The sequence below is a fragment of the Ochotona princeps genome, chromosome 10 (genome assembly GCF_030435755.1).
Source record: "Ochotona princeps isolate mOchPri1 chromosome 10, mOchPri1.hap1, whole genome shotgun sequence".
In the NCBI taxonomy this organism is placed as follows: domain Eukaryota; kingdom Metazoa; phylum Chordata; class Mammalia; order Lagomorpha; family Ochotonidae; genus Ochotona; species Ochotona princeps.
The window spans coordinates 561,932-579,660 of record NC_080841.1 but is presented as its reverse complement, the minus strand read 5'-3'; the positions used below and the strand labels follow the sequence as shown (position 1 = coordinate 579,660).

General features: G+C 61.6%; 1 protein-coding gene across 2 annotated transcripts; it reads right to left on the bottom strand.

Annotated features, from left to right (window-relative positions):
- Positions 1–2,831: 2,831 nt before the first annotated feature.
- NPL (N-acetylneuraminate pyruvate lyase) lies at positions 2,832–16,604 on the bottom strand. Of its 2 annotated transcripts, none has more exons than XM_058669705.1 (11): positions 16,486–16,604; positions 13,909–13,982; positions 12,206–12,293; positions 10,660–10,717; positions 9,863–9,938; positions 8,541–8,633; positions 7,610–7,758; positions 7,444–7,490; positions 6,413–6,497; positions 4,313–4,352; positions 2,832–3,056 (listed from the first exon to the last, which is right to left on the bottom strand). In XM_058669705.1, exons 1-11 carry the CDS (start codon positions 16,548–16,550, stop codon positions 2,890–2,892), a joined length of 942 nt encoding a protein of 313 aa, XP_058525688.1. In that variant the 5' UTR covers positions 16,551–16,604; the 3' UTR covers positions 2,832–2,889. The 2 variants fall into 2 exon arrangements, 1 of the variants encoding a protein (XP_058525688.1); XR_009246219.1 differs by having other exon boundaries at positions 2,948–3,056; positions 4,313–4,446.
- Between the last annotated feature and the right edge of the window lie 1,125 nt (positions 16,605–17,729).

Below are 17,729 nucleotides of genomic sequence, written 5' to 3'. Positions count from 1 at the left end.
TCCGCACCACCTCTTCCACATGTCCTTCACTTGTGGCTCCTGCCCATTGCCTCTGCATGCTACCTGGACGGTCTCCCTTTCTGCTGGACACTGAGCGTTGTTGTCCTTTACAGAATTCCTCTAAGGAAAGGAAGCTCAAAGCTGGCGTTGTAGCACAGCATGTTAAGCCTTTACCTGCAGTGCTGGCATCCCATATGGGCACCAACTCATGTGCTGGCTACCCCATTTCTGATGCAGCTCCCCACTTGAAGCCTGGGAAAGCAGCAGAGGATGACCCAAGTCCTTGGGATCCTGCACCCACATGGGAGAAGCCAAAAGAAGCTCCAGGCTCCTGCTTCAGACAAGCCCAGCTCTGTTATGGCCATCTGGGAAGAGATCCAGCAGATGGAAGGTGTCTGTGTGTGTGAGTGTGTATTTTCTCTCTCTGTAAATCTGCCTTTCAAACAAAGTCTTAAAAATAAGCAACCCACCCGTCAAAATTAGGCTCCTCTCAAAGCTCTGGGGGTCCAAGAGCACGTGCTGTGTTGTGCTGCATGGGAGAGGGGCTGCACGGGAGCCGGAGGCTGGAGAGCCAGGGGGCTGGGGAGCCGGGGGCCGTGGGGCCGGGGAGCCAGGTAGCAAGCTTGGCCAGGCTCAGGCTATTGTGAGCAAGAGGCCCCAAACCCAGGGCAGTCCCCTGAGCCTGTAGGACCCCTCCGTCATCCCCACATTGTGGCACCCAGACTTTGCTTAAGAGAGCTAAAGCAAGTGTTCTCCCACCCCATGCCGCACTGCGTGAAGTGTGCTCCTGCATGGCATCAACACATGGCTGCCATGTGGTGTCACAGCACCTGGCTACCATGTGCCGTCACAGCAAATGCTGCATGGTGTTAGAGTACGCTGCCACATGGTGTCACAGCACACTGCCACATGGTGTTTAAGCACACTGCCGTGTGGTGTTACAGCACGCTGCCACATGGTGTCACAGCACACTCACTCACGCATGGTGTCACAGCTCACTGCCACATGGTGTCACAGCACGCTGCCACATGGTGTCACAGAGCACGCTGCCACATGTTGTCACAGCTCACTGCCACATGGTGTTAGTGAACACTGCCGCATGGTGTCACAGCACACTGCCACATGGTGTCACAGAGCACGCTGCCACATGGTGTCACAGCACGCTGCCACATGGTGTCACAGCACGCTGCCACATGGTGTTAGTGAACACTGCCGCATGGTGTCACAGCACGCTGCCACATGGTGTCACAGCACGCTGCCACATGGTGTCACAGCTCACTGCCACATGGTGTCACAGCACGCTGCCACATGGTGTCACAGAGCATGCTGCCACATGGTGTCACAGCACGCTGCCACATGGTGTCACAGAGCACGCTGCCACATGGTGTCACAGAGCACGCTGCCACATGGTGTCACAGCACGCTGCCACATGGTGTCACAGCACGCTGCCACATGGTGTTAGTGAACACTGCCGCATGGTGTCACAGCACGCTGCCACATGGTGTCACAGAGCACGCTGCCACATGGTGTCACAGCACGCTGCCACATGGTGTCACAGCACGCTGCCACATGGTGTTAGTGAACACTGCCGCATGGTGTCACAGCACGCTGCCACATGGTGTCACAGCACGCTGCCACATGGTGTCACAGCTCACTGCCACATGGTGTCACAGCACGCTGCCACATGGTGTCACAGAGCACACTGCCACATGGTGTCACAGCATGCTGCCACATGGTGTCACAGAGCACGCTGCCACATGGTGTCACAGAGCACGCTGCCACATGGTGTCACAGCACGCTGCCACATGGTGTTAGTGAACACTGCCGCATGGTGTCACAGCACGCTGCCACATGGTGTCACAGAGCACGCTGCCACATGGTGTCACAGCACGCTGCCACATGGTGTCACAGCACGCTGCCACATGGTGTTAGTGAACACTGCCGCATGGTGTCACAGCACGCTGCCACATGGTGTCACAGCACGCTGCCACATGGTGTCACAGCTCACTGCCACATGGTGTCACAGCACGCTGCCACATGGTGTCACAGAGCATGCTGCCACATGGTGTCACAGAGCACGCTGCCACATGGTGTCACAGCACGCTGCCACATGGTGTCACAGCACGCTGCCACATGGTGTCACAGAGCACGCTGCCACATGGTGTCACAGAGCACGCTGCCACATGGTGTCACAGCACGCTGCCACATGGTGTCACAGAGCACGCTGCCACATGGTGTCACAGAGCACACTGCCACATGGTGTCACAGAGCACGCTGCCACATGGTGTCACAGCACGCTGCCACATGGTGTCACAGAGCACGCTGCCGCATGGTGTCACACAGCACGCTGCCACATGGTGTCACAGAGCACACTGCCACATGGTGTCACAGCACACTGCCACATGGTGTCACAGCACGCTGCCACATGGTGTCACAGCACACTGCCGTGTGGTGCTGTGGGTCCAAACTGCCCAGAGATACCAGCTCAGAGTCAGGTGCTGGACAAAGGTTTATTTGTGTGGACATATGCGCGAGTAGCTCAGAATCAAAGTGTTCGATTAGGATTGGGCCCCAGGAATCAAAGTCACAGCGAAGGCAGGAGGGACCAATCAGCCATGGTTTTCCTCTGGGCTCTCCTCCATCCCCACAACCCCCTACAGAGGCGTGAGCCATCAGTGGCCAAGCCAGGACCCTCTGAGAGCTCCCTCCGACAGGGGCACCTTTCAGGCCCACGGTCAGCACTGAAGCATCTGTTGATGGATATGAGGATGGAGTGCAGCCCAAGTTCACGTGCAAAGTCCCTGAGAGGAGAATGAAGTATGTACAGCGGACCAGGCCTGGTGTGGCCTGACCCCACGGCAGGCATTAGTCCCGGACCTCTCAGCTGTCCTACTGGGAGCTGGCCAGTGCCAGAAAATCAGCGTCCAGGCTCCTGAGTTGAGCTGCAGCCTTCTCGGTGAACTCGCCACAGGCCCTCTCCAGGGGGAGCCGGGGTGGACCCATGGGGATCCCCGAGACCAGAGACAAGAGGGCCTTAGTCTGTGGCACCCCGAAACCTGCCCAGGAGAAAGCAATGAGAAGGCGTCAGTGGCACCCACTCTTCCTCACAGGCCCCGAGGCATCCTCTCCCAGGGACCATCCCGTAGAGCAAGGGATCATATGGACGGACCATGCAAGAAATGACCCAAAAATCCAGGAGGAGGAACCAGCAGCCTGGAGTCGGCCTGGGTCCAGCACTGACTGAGGAGGGGTGGGGCGGGCAGAGATCAAGGCCCTGAGAGGTCCCTGAGAATGGCTCGCTCTCCTGGGGCCACGTGACAAAGCGGCCCAGGGCTCAAGCTGGCCACAGAGCTGGGCATGCTGAGGAGCTGGGGTCACCCCAGTGGCCAGGCCCCTCGCTGGCTGGGGCAGGCCCACTGGCTTCCAGGGCTTCCATGCCACAAGGGCACAAGAGGCAAGACTGCATCATGCGCCTGGTGCAGGTGCCACAGTAAGATGCTGTCTAGGGAACTAGCAGGTGCTCATGGAGCCAGGCACTAGCTCCGCCACAGCACCCCTCATGAGCCAGCCCCCGGGCAGCTCATCCAGAAAACCAGTCTGGACCAAGGAGCTCAGTCAGCAACGAGAGTCAGAAGCCAAGGGCGAGAGGACACAGAGTGACAGGAAAAGAGGAAGTAAGTGGTCGAGGACAATGCGGAGTAGACAACATGTTGGGGAAGGCCAGGAGACACACTGAGAGGGGACTGGCACCACCAAAGGTCAACCTGCAGAAACACACGGGCTAAAATGGCTGCTGTGCGGATGTGAGCGCGCAGGGTCTATGCAGGACTTGGGGATACAGCAAAGGCAATGCTCCCCAGGAAGGAACAGAGCTGGCGGCCGTGGGGCCCCCAGGCCTGCCAGCACTGACTGGCCTGCAGGTAAAGGGCAGTGCCCACAGCGAGGCTTGGGACCGTGTTTCCTGCTCTAGACCTGGGACCAGCGGCCGCAAGGGCCGATTTCCCGTGCATGGTGGCATCTGTCGCATGTCACAGTGGTTCTGGACAGGGGTACTCTCCTCCAGCGTCCCCGTACCCCATCTCACTTGGTCACCTCCTGCAAACACCCTATGCCTGTTCACTGCACGGCCAGCCTGCCAGCACACAGCACACAGCAGGACCACCTCCTGGATGCCTCAGCCAACACCAACACCGCTCAGGGTGGGATTCCCGTGAGCAGCCACAGGAGGGGTGGGGTGTCCTGGCTCCCAGATACTCCCAGCTGGCCTCGCTCCCCAGCAGCCCATGGAGCAGCAAGCACACACAGCACTTACCTAGTTTAACCACAAAGTTGATGAACCTCTGGATACAAAACTAGAAAGGAAGAAGCAAATCAGCAGGCAGGATCCCTTGACTGAGATCCCAGCAGGCCTACAGGCCTTTGATTGCTCTCTCCAAAACCATCCAACTGAGAGGCAGAGCAACAGAAAGCAGAGAGGGAGGGAGAAGGAGGGAGGGAGAAGGAGGGGGAGGGAGAAGGAAGGGGAGGGAGGAGGAGGGAGGAGGGGGAGGGAGAAGGGGGGGAGGGAGAAGGAAGGGGAGGGAGGAGGAGGGAGGAGGGGGAGGGAGAAGGGGGAGGGAGGAGGAGGGGGAGGGAGGAGGAGGGGGAGGGAGGAGGGGGAGGGAGGAGGAGGGGGAGGGAGGAGGGGGAGGGAGGAGGGGGAGGGAGGAGGGGGAGGGAGGAGGAGGGGGAGAGAGAAGGAGGGGGAGGGAGGAGGAGGGGGAGAGAGAAGGAGGGGGAGGGAGAAGGAGGGGGAGGGAGAAGGAGGGGGAGGGAGAAGGAGGGGGAGGGAGAAGGAGGGGGAGGGAGAAGGAGGGGGTGGGAGGAGGAGGGGGAGGTAGGGAGCAAGTGAGAGAACTGGATCTTCCATCTGCTGGTTCACTCCCCCAATTCCCCAGACGGAAACAATGGCCAGGCCATGCCAGGCTGAAGCCTGGTCTTCCCAGTTGACAGCAGGGTCCAAGCACCTGGACTTTCCCAGGTGCACTGGCAGGGAGCTGGCTGGGAAGGGGAACAGCTGGAATTCGCACTGAGGCTGGGAGAGCAGGGAGGCAGATGATGGTTCAGCTGCTGCGCTGCAATGTCTGCCACCCTCTGCCTTCCCCCAGCTTTCTGAAGGTCCGCGTAGAGATGGACGCCAGGGGATGGAGGGTGGGACACATTCAGAATGGGTGGAGACAGCGCCTGCTGGCCAGGAGCTCAGAGGACAGGACTGTGTGACCCAAGGCAGGACACCCTCATCGCTCCTGCAGCCAGGGCCAGCTTGACCTGCACAGCTGTTGGAAAGCGAGGGTACCACCCAGGATCCCCAAGGGGACACCTAACCAATGCCCTGTCTTCATGCTCAGCTGACTGGCCTAAGAACGCACACAGCAGCAGGTGCAGGCCATCCAGCTCTGCTTATCCTGGCAGTCACTGTTCTCCTGGGTAAGGCCCCCGAGGACACTGCTGGGAACGGCGCTGGGGAAGCCCTTGTCCCGACAGGTTCTGCCCCTCGGGAGGGGTGACAGATGCTCCCGGACCTGGGGGTTCCTTTCTTGCTACTCAGCATATGATGAAATGATCAAGGCTATGACTTAAAACCACTGGTTCACAGAACCCACGGCCACTGATGGCCACAGACAGCCATCCACGGTCACTGATAACCACCGATGGCCACAGACAGCCATCCACGGTCACTGATAACCACCGATGGCCACAGACAGCCCCTGCGGTAACCACACTTCTGCCACTCTCACCCACCAATTCACATAATCAGAACTTTCTAGGATGAATCTCTCTAACACAGGAATATCCTGGCACTGCACCTTTAGCTTACCCTGGCATGGATATTCCCCGCGTTCACAGAAAAAAAAAATGGTTTAAAAATAAAATAAAACCAAGAAAACAGACCAGAGGCACGCCTCTCCTCCTTGCTACCTGCCTCCTTCCTCCTGGGCCTCTGCCACCTGATGACATCCTGGGGCTTCCCCTGCCACTCAGGCACCTACCCCTCATCCATCTCCATTTCACCCAGCGGCCCAGAGGCAGGGTCTGCTTGAGAGTGGCCTGGCTGCCGGTTCCTGCCTGGGGCCGAGGGGGCGTCTTGGTTCTGGGCCTTCTCAGGGGAGGCCGCAGCTGCCCTGCCCTGCCCTGCCCTGCCCTGCCCTGCCCTGCCCTGCCCTGCCCCAGCCTGTGTCGGGCGCAAGCCCTCAGCTCTCTTGCCGTTGCTGTTTTATGGCCGCAATACTAGGAAGGCAGAGCCAACACAGGCTTCTGGGCTTAGGGGACACCCCAAGAGGCTGTCCTGCTCCAGGGCAGCAGGAAGAAAGACCGAGGGAGGAAGGTGAAGCAGAGGCCCATGCTGAGGGCAGAGGGAAGGAGGCAGGCCCACCTGGTAGCTGAGAGCCGTGGACAGGTCCCCGCGTTGGAAGGCCTCCAGCACCTGGGCTGCCCTCTTCCCCAGGTAATTGTAGGTGCTGGTGAGACAAGTGAAAGTGTAGGTTCAGCCACACGCCCTCAACTGCCTCGCCCGGTGGCCCAGGCCCCAGGTGAGGTCTAAGGTGAGGAGGAGGTTGGCCACCTGGCATCCCACGTCTCCAGAGCAAGAGGTGGCAAAGGGAGGGGACAGAACAGAAAAGGACAGTGTGCGAGAGGCCGACGATGCCTGCCCTCGGGCAGGGCTTCCCACCGGGCGAGGGGCATCACAGGCCTGCCAGCCTCGTGGGGGCCTGGCTCCCCAGGATGTGCCGCTCACGCCTTCCTACAAGGCCTGAGGGAAGAACGAGGTCCCAGGACTCAGCTGTGATCCCACGGGGTGCTCTGGGCAGACGGGAAGGAACAGAGCCCGGGCAGGGAGCTTCCCTGGCTAACATCAGGGGCCACATGACAGGGCCAGGCAGGGAGAAGGCTCCACGGCCAGCAGCTTCTCGGTGAGGATGGCCACCGTCCTTGGTGTTCACCCAGGCGGGGACAGGACCCACGCACCCTCATCCATAGCCAGCAGCCATGGCATGACCCAGTGCCCGCCTCCTGCCGAGGGGGCTTCAGGCCGGTGACTCGGGTCTCCTGGTCCACGTGGCCAACAGGAGCTTCTGTGGACATGCTTGGACTGCCATCAAACCATGTTGGGGGGCTGGGGAACAGAGACTCTGAGCTGGCTCCAAGCTGGCCTGTGCAGTCCCTGCTTTCAGCGTCTTGCACCCGCACCCCCCGAGCCCTGGTAGTCTACAGCATCCGCGATTTACAGGCACCATTCTGACCTAGGCATTGGGGTCCACCGAGACGCTGACCGCCACAGGGAGGCCACACCCAGTCTGACTCTCCCTGTATCCCAGGGCTGCTTTCCAAACACTGGGTGAGGTATCTTGTGGTGAGGCTAGCCCATCCCCATGCAAGACTTCATGCAACGGCCCCGGGACTCACCTGCCCACAGCCCCCGTGGCTCCCATCGCCAGTGCGCCCAGCAGCTGCTGTCCAGGAACAGAGAAGAGTAGGCTTTGGTGGAAGCTGACGGAGAGGGGCTGCCGAGCGACAGTCCCTCCTGCTGCCCTGGACGGAAGCCAACCATGGGATGTCCCAGGGTACCCACCTCGTCCACCCCGAAAAGAAGAGCCAGCTGGCGTGGGCCGTGCTGGTCCACACACTGGCCGAAGTCCAGGAGGTCCGTGTCGCTGAACTTGAGCCCCTGGAAGCTGGGAATCTGGTCCTGAATGCTGTCCAACAGTTCTTCAGCACGAACTGTCAAGACCACAGATGGTGCCAATGAGTCTGGGGCTCGCACTTGCCACGGCACACCTGCCAGAGCCTGTCCTGCCAGAGCCGGCCTAACCCTAACCCCACGGCACACCTGCCAGAGCCGGCCTAACCCTCACCCCACGGCACACCTGCCAGAGCCGGCCTAACCCTCACCCCACGGCACACCTGCCAGAGCCGTCCTAACCCTCACCCCACAACACACCTGCCAGAGCCGGCCTAACCCTAACCCCAAAGGCGGCACACAGGTGTCTGCGGTGCCGTGCTGCGCCTCTGGCCTCAGCCTCAGCTCCTGGGCTGAGCTCCCCGCAGGCAGGCAGGCTCTTGGTCCAGCACCACCCCAGCTCCTTTTAAAGAGTTATTTTACTTCTGTGAAAGGCAGAGTCAAGGAGACAGAGGGCACCAGAGAGATCATCCATCTACTGGCTCACTTCCCAGGTGGCTCTGATGGCTACACTGAGAGGAGGGGACAACAGGGGAGGGGAGGGCAGGAGAGGGGAGGGGAGGAAGGGAACGGAGGGGAAGGGAGAAGAGATGCAGCTTGCACTGTGAGGAAGAGAAGGGGAGTGGGGATGAGCAGACTGGAAGCAGTAAGAGGAGGTGGAGTCCCAGGCACTGGGAGGGGTCAGCAGAGCCTGGGCCGCAGGGACAACTGGGGCACTTGGGAGCGCTGTGCCGAGGCACTGCGTGCTGGTGGTGTGGGGGCACGGGGGCACAGGTGAAGTGTGAGGGTCTGCGCAGAGCAGCTCGCGAGCAGGGTTACTCACTCCTCACTCCGGTCAGGGCCGGGATGTGGTAGTAATAGAACGGCACATTGGGCGCCGCTGCAGCCACCTCCTTAAGGAAACTGACCAGTGCATCTGCAAGGACAGCGGGCATGGCAGGCTGGGCACGTGGGTGCACCATGTGCCCACAGTGCAGCACCTCCTGCACAGGCCCCTCCATGCCATCACTGTCCTCCCCCTGCAGGCAGCATGAAGCAGGGTGGCATGCTCCACTGTGATCTCACAGCACACGAAAGGCGACCCCAGGGTGAAGTGGCCCCCAGCAGTTCCCCTTTCCCCCCACCCAGGCAGTGGGCACCTGGCAGGGGGCAGAGAAGGGACCCCGGAGGCCAGCAGCGCCTGCTCGGGCATGGGTTGAGCGCAGTGGCTTGTGTCTGAAACACAGCCAGACTCTGGGCCCGTTCCCACAGGGCAGAGATGCAGGCTTGGTGGGAGGAGCGGGGGGGCAGCAGGGCCTGCCAGGTCGTTGGGCATGAGCCTGGGCTGCGGTGCTCCTGCAGGTGGCCAGGGGCCGGGGTGCCCCTGATGTGGGGGGCACCTCCCCAAGGGCTGCAGGGACATATTCACCCAGCCCCGTGATGAGAGCCAAAACACTGTGTACTCGTCTCTTAGGAAAATCACTCAAGGCAAGCTGGTAGACTCCATGAGAAGTGTTTGAAGCGCACATTCCAAACCTTCCAATCAGCAAAATTTAAATAATCTACACAGTAGGCACGACTTCATGATGGCTTAACCTGTCAGACTTAGGGGTTTGGTCACTTGGGCCGGTCGTTTGAACTGCGCTGTGTCCTCCAATGCCCATCAACGAGGGTCGCGGTGATGTAGGCACTTGGGCACCGTGCGGCGGCAGGGAGGGGGAGCAGCCTGTGTGTTTGGCATTCCCGATATGCTTTCTGTGCCATTGGTCTCATCACTGGCCTGCCATCCAGCCCTCATGCCCCTCTTCCCTCTTCCCAGACGTCCCCACATTTCATCATGCAACTCCTCAAAAATGTGCAGGCCTCAGAGGCCGGTCCATGGGCAGGCGGGAATGGACAGGCAGGCCTCAGAGGCCCTGGCCTGTGGGTGGGATGGTGGACAGGCAGGCCTTGGGGGCCCTGGCCTGTGGGTGGGACGGTGGACGGGCAATACTTGGGGGCCGGCCTGTGGGTAGGGCAGTGGACAGGCAGGCCTCGGGGGCCCTGGCCTGTGGGTGGGACAGTGGACAGGCAGTACTTGGGGGCCGTGGCCCGTCGGCGGGGGCGTTGGACAGGCAGTCTTTGGGGGCAGGTGGGAGTGCACAGGCAGGCCCCGACCCCCCTTACCTTTGCTGCATGGCTTAAGAAAGAAAGGCGCAATGACGGCGATGCCATCGGCTCCTATCCCTGCTGCGTGCTGGGCCTTCACCAGGGAAGAGGGGAGCAGGGAGGGTCAACAGTGCCTGCCGCACCAGTGCTGGCGGCCACCACAGCCACGTCTCACGGGCCACTGGACGTGCCGCCTGGAATCCCAGGCTCAAGTGGAGGAGGGTGGCGCTGCCGGGGATTCGCAGGCCGCAGAGGGGGCTGCAGTGGCCCTAAGCACAGCTGCCGCCACTCGCCCAACAGACACTTCGGAACCACACCACCCACTGAGGAAGGAAGCTGTGGAGAGACACCACTCAGAAGCACTTTTGAAGAGCAGTTCGGGTGTAAGAATGAGGCGAGTGAGCGATTCCTGACTGCAGGCTGGTAGGGCTGGCAGGTGCCAGCCCAGGGTCATACCTGCTCAGGGCCCTGGCTGGCCTGAGGGCGCTGATCAGCTGCCTGGACTGACTTAACAGGCAAATGCAGAGTGGAGCCCAGCCAGAGGACAGGCTGGTCAGAGCACTGTACCCTCAGGGGTCAGACTGCTGTGCCCTGGGGTCAGACCTCTGAAACCAGCAGGCACCGGCCTGAGCAGCGACTTGAACCTGGAAACCACCTGGCCAGCAGCTGTTCAGCTGCAACTCAGGGTTTCTCCTGTCTGCCCCCGCGGCCCTGCCCCTGGCCAGTCAGGTGTCTACCCGTCCCACGTCCTGGCTGAGCAGCCCAGCCACGTGGCCTCCAGCCCGTGCCCTCCACGAGTGCCTCTGGCTACGCACCAGCTCCTGCGACTCCTTCAAGCTCAATGCCCCCACGTGAATCACCACCTGGTCCAGCCTGCGGGGAGAGAGGCCACCCTGTCTCACGTCCCAGCCGCTCAGGGCTGCGCAGGTCTGCGGGCTCAGTGGGCAGCACAGACTTAACTCTGTGGTGATTCGTTCGGCGTGAACTGGATGGACGGGCAGCAGGGACCTTGTTCATGGCCACCTGTGACGTGGGCTTGCCCAAGGTGACCCTGACCACACACTAGGACAGTTTCAGCCCAGACGAGGTCCTTGAGGGCAAAGTTAGACTACCCTCCGCTTCTCCCTTTTGGCAGGGGAGCCATCCCTGCAGCAGTTGGCTCAGAGCTGAGGACACAGCTGGACATGCATGTGGCAGCACAGGGCTCTCACATGACACACGTGTGGGCCAGAGTGACCACGTCCCCCACCAAGCAAAGGCTGGAATCCCAGGGACGAATTAGCCTACGTCAGCAAACTGGGCATCAGCTCTGCCTTCACGTGTGGCTGGACACAAGCCAGGGCTGTGATGACAGTTAGGGCATTAGTGGACATCCGTGGAAAGCGTACGTGTGGTCTGAACACATAACTGGGCACACAGGGTCTATAAACAGCCACCAATGGCCAGTCCCTGTTGCCTTAGATCTAAGACAGACTTAGAACACATCAGGGTTCCTACTGTGGACAAGGCAGCTGCTCCACGTTCCTGCCCCTGTGCCCTGGCCGTGTGCCTTTGCTGCTCTGGGTGGCGGGGCCTTCTCTCCTGCACTGCAACCCCTCTGGTCCTTTCAACCATCCTGACACGCCATGCCCCACTCTGTCCTAAGCACAGCATGACCTCGCGAGGCTGTCCCCACGCCCAGGTCGTGGGCTGGGCAGAGGTGGGGACCCACGGGGCCCCACCATGCAGAGAAGTCAGGTGCTGTAGATGGCTCCTCAGTATCACTGGGGGCGTAGGAAGAGCAGGGGTCCTCAGCCCAGAGACGGCCTGAGGCCACACTGAGCAGGCTGGGGCACCACGGTGCTTAAGAACCAGAGATGGGGGAGAGGCCAGCTGAGGCTCAGGCCAGGGACTGGGTCAGGGGTCGGGCACTAGAGCCAGGACTGGAGTCAGGGACTGGGTCAGGGGTTGGGCACTAGGGCCAGGACTGGAGTCAGGGACTGGGACTAGGGGCCAGGGCCAGGGCCAGGGCGGGGTCAGGGACTGGGTCAGGGGTTGGGCACTAGGGCCAGGAATGGGTTCAGGCACTGGGACTAGGAGTCAGGGACAGGGCCAGGGTCGGGGTCAGGGACTGGGTCAGGGGTCGGGCACCAGGGCCAGGGCTGGGGTCAGGGACTGGGGCTAGGGGTCAGGGCCAGGGGCCAGGAGCCTAGAGTCAGGGACGGGGCCAGGGGCCTGGGGTCAGGGACTGGGTCAGGGGTCGGGCACCAGGGCCAGGGCCAGGGCTGGGGTTAGGGTCAGGGCCAGGGCTGGGCCCCTCCAGGACAACGGGAATCTGGGCCACCCTCTCAGCAGAATCGGCTTCTAGCAGTTTGCACTCACTTGCTCCTTCCTTGTGCCACCCACTCCTCGGCGACCTGGCGGCGCTCAGAGATGCTGAGGGACAGGCCTTCCCCAGTCGTGCCATTCACTGTGGGAGACAGAGTGGGGTTGGGGCAGCCACACTTGGGTGACACCCCGCACCCACAAGCCCAGGAGCTGGGAGCAAGAAGCTGCCCCAGGTGCAGGGAGGGAATCTCACATCTCCACTTCCTCTTCAGGCATGGAGTTGTGCTGTGTGTCCCCAGGAAGGACCCTGCCCCTGTTGCCAGGGACACAGGTGACTATCCACGCCCATGTCCTGGGCCAGTGTCTAAACTACATCCAGACTGAAGGGCAGGGCAGTGACAGCGTCTGGAAGTGCTGGGGATGAAGCTGCAGCAGTGGGGGCTTGCTGGTCACTCGGCCTGTGGTACCCGCACAGTGAGGACCGAAGCGGGAGCACTAGGGCCGTTGGACTCCCATTCCCGCTGGTGAGCCCAGCAAGTGCCAGCAGACACTGGTGTCCGGGGACACTCCAGGACCCTCAGGCCTGGGGGTCACTTGTTACTGCCCTAGGCCTCAGGGAGAACTCTGTTTTGTGCAGTAGCAACCCAACGGCTACCTAGAGTTGAAAGCCAATGCACACTGGCGCTCCTGTGGTCAGACCTGGGTTGCAGGATGCATTTCTGTGAATATGTCAGGGACTCCTCTGCCTCCTGCCCCCACCGTGACTGTGCCCACAGCACCTCCTCTGCCTCCTGCCCCCACCGTGACTGTGCCCACAGCACCTCCTCTGCCTCCTGCCCCTACAATGACTGTGCCCACAGCACCTCCTCTGCCTCCTGCCCCCACCGTGACTGTGCCCACAGCACCTCCTCTGCCTCCTGCCCCCACCGTGACTGTGCCCACAGCACCTCCTCTGCCTCCTGCCCCTACAATGACTGTGCCCACAGCACCTCCTCTGCCTCCTGCCCCTACAATGACTGTGCCCACAGCACCTCCCCTGCCTCCTGCCCCCACCGTGACTGTGCCCACAGCACCTCCTCTGCCTCCTGCCCCCACCGTGACTGTGCCCACAGCACCTCCTCTGCCTCCTGCCCCCACCGTGACTGTGCCCACAGCACCTCCTCTGCCTCCTGCCCCCACCGTGACTGTGCCCACAGCACCTCCTCTGCCTCCTGCCCCTACAATGACTGTGCCCACAGCACCTCCTCTGCCTCCTGCCCCTACAATGACTGTGCCCATAACACCTCCTCTGCCTCCTGCCCCCACCGTGACTGTGCCCACAGCACCTCCTCTGCCTCCTGCCCCTACAATGACTGTGCCCACAGCACCTCCTCTGCCTCCTGCCCCTACAATGACTGTGCCCACAGCACCTCCGGGTGCCCAACCTTCTGTGGACACTGTGTGGTAGGCAACAAGTCCAGCAGAGCCGCAAGGGAAGCTCCCTGACAGGCCTGGCTTCTCGTGTGGACTCTTGCAGTCGCTTTTTGTCCCCAACAGATTCGTGCCCACTGCTGCCCTGTGGCTACTGCGCGCACGGCCTCTGAGGTCTCCCTGTTCTGTTGCATAGTCTGGCAGGGGCATTGAGCCAGGCATCATGGAGCCCAGGGCCTGGTGGGCTGAACGCCCAAGCTGAGAAGCCATGGTTGTGGTCCCTGGTGAGATGGACCAGGCTGAAGTCCTGGTTCCTAGGACGTGGGGAAGGCCCCAAGGGCGCTCACCAAAGACGCTCCTGATGCCCTGTTCCTTCACGAGGTAGTCCACATAGCGGGCGACCACGGGCAGGTTTACATCTCTGCAAGACACAGCACGTGTGACCTCCCTGCAGACCACACCACCAGCCCTGGGCTGCCAGCGGGGCCACTGGGAGCCTCAATGCAGCCCCTCCTGCTCCGGAGCTCTGAAGCCTCGGCTGCGTGTCTTCTGCGCCTCTTGTCACCGCCATGCCCAGCTAAGCCCGAGGCCTCGGCCAGCCGCGTCATCCTGCTCAGCTGGCCTCATCCAAGCTGGTACAGAAGCCAGGAGCTTCATCCGGGTCTCCCTAGTACTTATGCCGTCCTCTGTTGTTTTTCCAGGCCATAAGCAGGGAGCTGGGTGGGAAGTGGAACCAGTGCCCATGTGGGATACTGAGGTTGCAGGTGGTGGCTTAACTGGGTATGTCACCACACCGGCCCCCCAGACAAGCATTTCTTAGGCTATGGGATGGGCAAAGGGACCTTAGTCATTTAAGACTTTCTGTGCTTGGTGTCTGTGCTGATAAAGGCTGGAGTCCATGTGACTGGCCGGAGAAGTGGGGAGCAGATGTCACTCAGCTCTCAGGGTGGAGGGGGAGCCCCCGCCCCTGCAGCCCCAGCCATGAGCCTCTGGGCTGCAGTCCTGACCCTGTGTGGCCTGCAGCCCCCTCCTTCCTGGGCCTAGGAGAACCCCCACCCTGCCAGGATTGAACCCAGCCACACCAATTCAGGGCACTCGTCCCCACGGCAGAGTGCAGGGATGGGAGGAGTCAGGAACCTGGGGTGCCTTTGTCAGGGACACCAGAAGGCCTGGCCCCAGCGCTTTTCCCCACTTCCTGCTGGCGTCCATGCCCCCAGCACCAAAAGTCAGAAAGTGACTGAGTTTACCAAGGCTGTGCAGGCAGAACCGGGCTCCGAGGAGGCATGGCACGCCCGGGTCCGCAGGAGCTCGAGCGGCTTGGGCTTCAGGACTGCTTCCTGCCGCACCCTGAACCCTGACCATCCAGGAAGACAGGCCAGGAGGCCGAGCCTGCAGCGGCCATTCCCACCTGGGAACCATGCCCCCACTGGGCAGCTCACTCTCCTGGGAGGGGCAGAGGGGTGTCGGGCTTGCTCAGCTCTGCCAGTCTGCACATGCCCAGGGCACAGGGGGTGCTGAGGGCCTCTGTGGCAGGGAAGGCCACTCCCTGTGCTGGATTCAGTGTCTGGGCGAGCAGAGGAGGTGACAGACAGAGGAGTGGGGAGAGAGAGGGTGCTTCCGGATGACACAAAGCCTGAGTGGGGAGGGGGCTGCCCAGGCCCATGGACTGGCTGTTAGCCACTTCCTTCCTGCAGCGCCCGGGTCAGACAAGGCCAGGAAGCAGGTGCTGACTCAGTGGCCCACAGGAGGGCTGTGGGGGGCAGACCACACAGCAAGTGGGCGGGCAGAGGCTGGAGGAAGGGGGCCTGGACAGAAGGATGGACCCAGCCACTGTCCTTTGTCTGCCTTTGCTGAGTGTGACCCTAGCTGGCATCATGGGCGGCGCCGTGCAGTCGGTGTGAAGCCCAGGGTGGCCTGGTCCTATCCTGACAGAATATAAAGGTATTCTTGGTGGTAGCAAGCCGTCCGGGCCACGTAGCCGGGCTAGGACCCAGGACCCAAGCCATCCAGCCATGTCTCCTGGTGACCCTCCCGCTGCAGCCTGCACCCGGCTGGGCATGGGGAGGACCCCCGCTGGAAGGAGGGACTGGGCAGTGCTCCCCGCCTCCCGGTCAGGGACGAGGCAGCTGGGACGGAAGCCAGAAAGGGGAAGTTGGGGCAGAGCTGGCAGGGGCTGGGGGTGGTGTGAGGGTTTTTGGGGACACAGCCCGGGCAGGGCTGGGGTGGGACTGGGGGGACAGGCCTGTGAGGGTGTGGGGTGGGCTGGGTAGGAGTGCAGGGACACTGATGCGACCTAGCCTCCCCTATTCTGGGCGCTGACATGAGTCTGACCACCCCAGCCCAGAGGCTGCACACACCAGGCTATAGCATTAGGAAGCCACCCGCCCCTGAGGAGGTAGACCTAGGAGGCCAGGGGCTCCAGGACAGGGCGTGAGGCCCCTGCGGCTGTAAGACTTCCACTCTCCTGGGCAAGGCCTGACGGAACAGGAAACGGCCTCCAGCCGGCCAGGTGGCCCAGGTCACCTCAGCAAGTCAGCGGGTTCATGCGTCAGGATGGCTGTAGTGGCTGTGTGTGTGAGGCTCCGTGGGGGTGGCTGTAGTGGCTGTGTGTGTGAGGCTCCGTGAGGGTGGCTGTGGTGGCTGTGTGTGTAGTGGAGGTGTGTGGAGACTCCATGGTCTCCCTCCATGGTGTCCCTCAAGCTGGACAGTGCACATGCGGGCCCTTCGGGCAGGCCATGGCCATGCTGACAGGTCCAAGCAGAATCGTGCAGTAGCCGTGGGCAGGCTCCGAGGTGCCGGGCTGAGGACAAACCCTCTTCCCCTGGTGGACACCACCCCCCCGGCTGGGGCCTGGGGTAGCACCCATCTCCACCCTCTGCATGGGGAATGGAACCCAGCCCGGCCCCGGTTTTCAACGCAGTTACCCGTTCTCAGTCATTGGCGTGACGGTCGCGGCCACGAGGCCCCGAAGCTGCTTCTGGAAGGCCATGGAGCTGCTGGAAAAATCTGTAAAACATGGACCATGACTGCTGGTCCTTAAGGAAGGTCAAGTCCACTCTGGGGGCAGAGAGTGTCCTTTCAGCTGGGAGGGCCGGCGAGGGGTCACAGACACCCAGGCACACAGAAGTAACAGGATGGACAACATTGAAATACACATTTTTTTTTTGTATCAGATTTTAAAAAAATTATTTGGGAGGTAGAGAAAGAGCAAGAAAGAGAGAGAGAATCACACAGAGAGAGCCTCCGTTCACAAAGCCCCTCCTGTAATGCCTGCAACGCCAAGTTGGGCGGGCCGACGCTGGACGCTGGGACCCCCCTCCAGGCCTCCCATGTGGACATGGGCCCCAGTGCCTGGCCACCTCTGCTCCTCTCAGCATGCTCATCGGTGGGCAGCTGCCAGGCGCCACAGCACCCTAACCAGCATCTCGTCTGAACCCTGAGCATGCAGCATGCAGGTGGGTTCTGCTGGGGCAGCCTGGCACCCCAGCCCTCCCAGCTGGAAGATCCCTGGTGTGAGCTGTGCAGGGAGCGAGCAGGCAGCCCCTGGGCGGGGCTAGGCACAAACTCAGGGGCCAACACTGCTCACTGTTCCACTTGTTTGTTTGAGCTCAGAAGTGGCGAGTAGTGGGGTGACCATGGGTGTCCTTCCTACAGACAAGCCACTTCCCAGGACAGGGGCTGCAGCTGGGGCCAGCCCCATGCCGGGTGTGCGGGGCCTGTGTGCTCACAGCAGCCCAGGTGAGGAGAGCAGCTGAGCAGTGGGAGGGAAGGGCCTGGCATGCTGGCTTCCCATTCAGCTCCCTGCTCCTGCGCCTGGGAGAGCAGACGGTCCCTGCATCGTGGAAGCCCTGGCTGGAGCTCCAGGCTCCTGGCTTCAGCTTGGCTCAGCTCCTTGCCATTGCGACCATCTGGGGAGTGAGCCAGCACATGGAAGATAACTTAATCCCAACAGCACCGGCTCATTAAAAAACCCAACGCCAGGACTGATGCATTGGCTGAAAGCTGACCCTCTGCCTGAAAACGCCAGCACCCATAGGAGTGCCAAGTTGTGTCTTTACTGCTCCACTTCCCATCCAGCTCCCTGCTTGTGAGCTGGGAAAGCAGTCAAGGACGGCCTAGAAGCCTTGGGACCCTGCATCCATGTGGGAGACCCATAAGAAGGCCCTGG

Coding starts and splice junctions, on each gene's coding strand:
- NPL (XM_058669705.1), bottom strand. CDS start 16,550: ATGGCCTTCCAGAAGCAGCTTCGGGGCCTCGTGGCCGCGACCGTCACG. Junction 7,759..8,540: donor GGCCCTGACCGGAGTGAGGA/GTGAGTAACCCT, acceptor TGGTCTTGACAG/TTCGTGCTGAAGAACTGTTG. Junction 4,353..6,412: donor CCACGGCTCTCAGCTACCAG/GTGGGCCTGCCT, acceptor CTTCCTTTCTAG/TTTTGTATCCAGAGGTTCAT.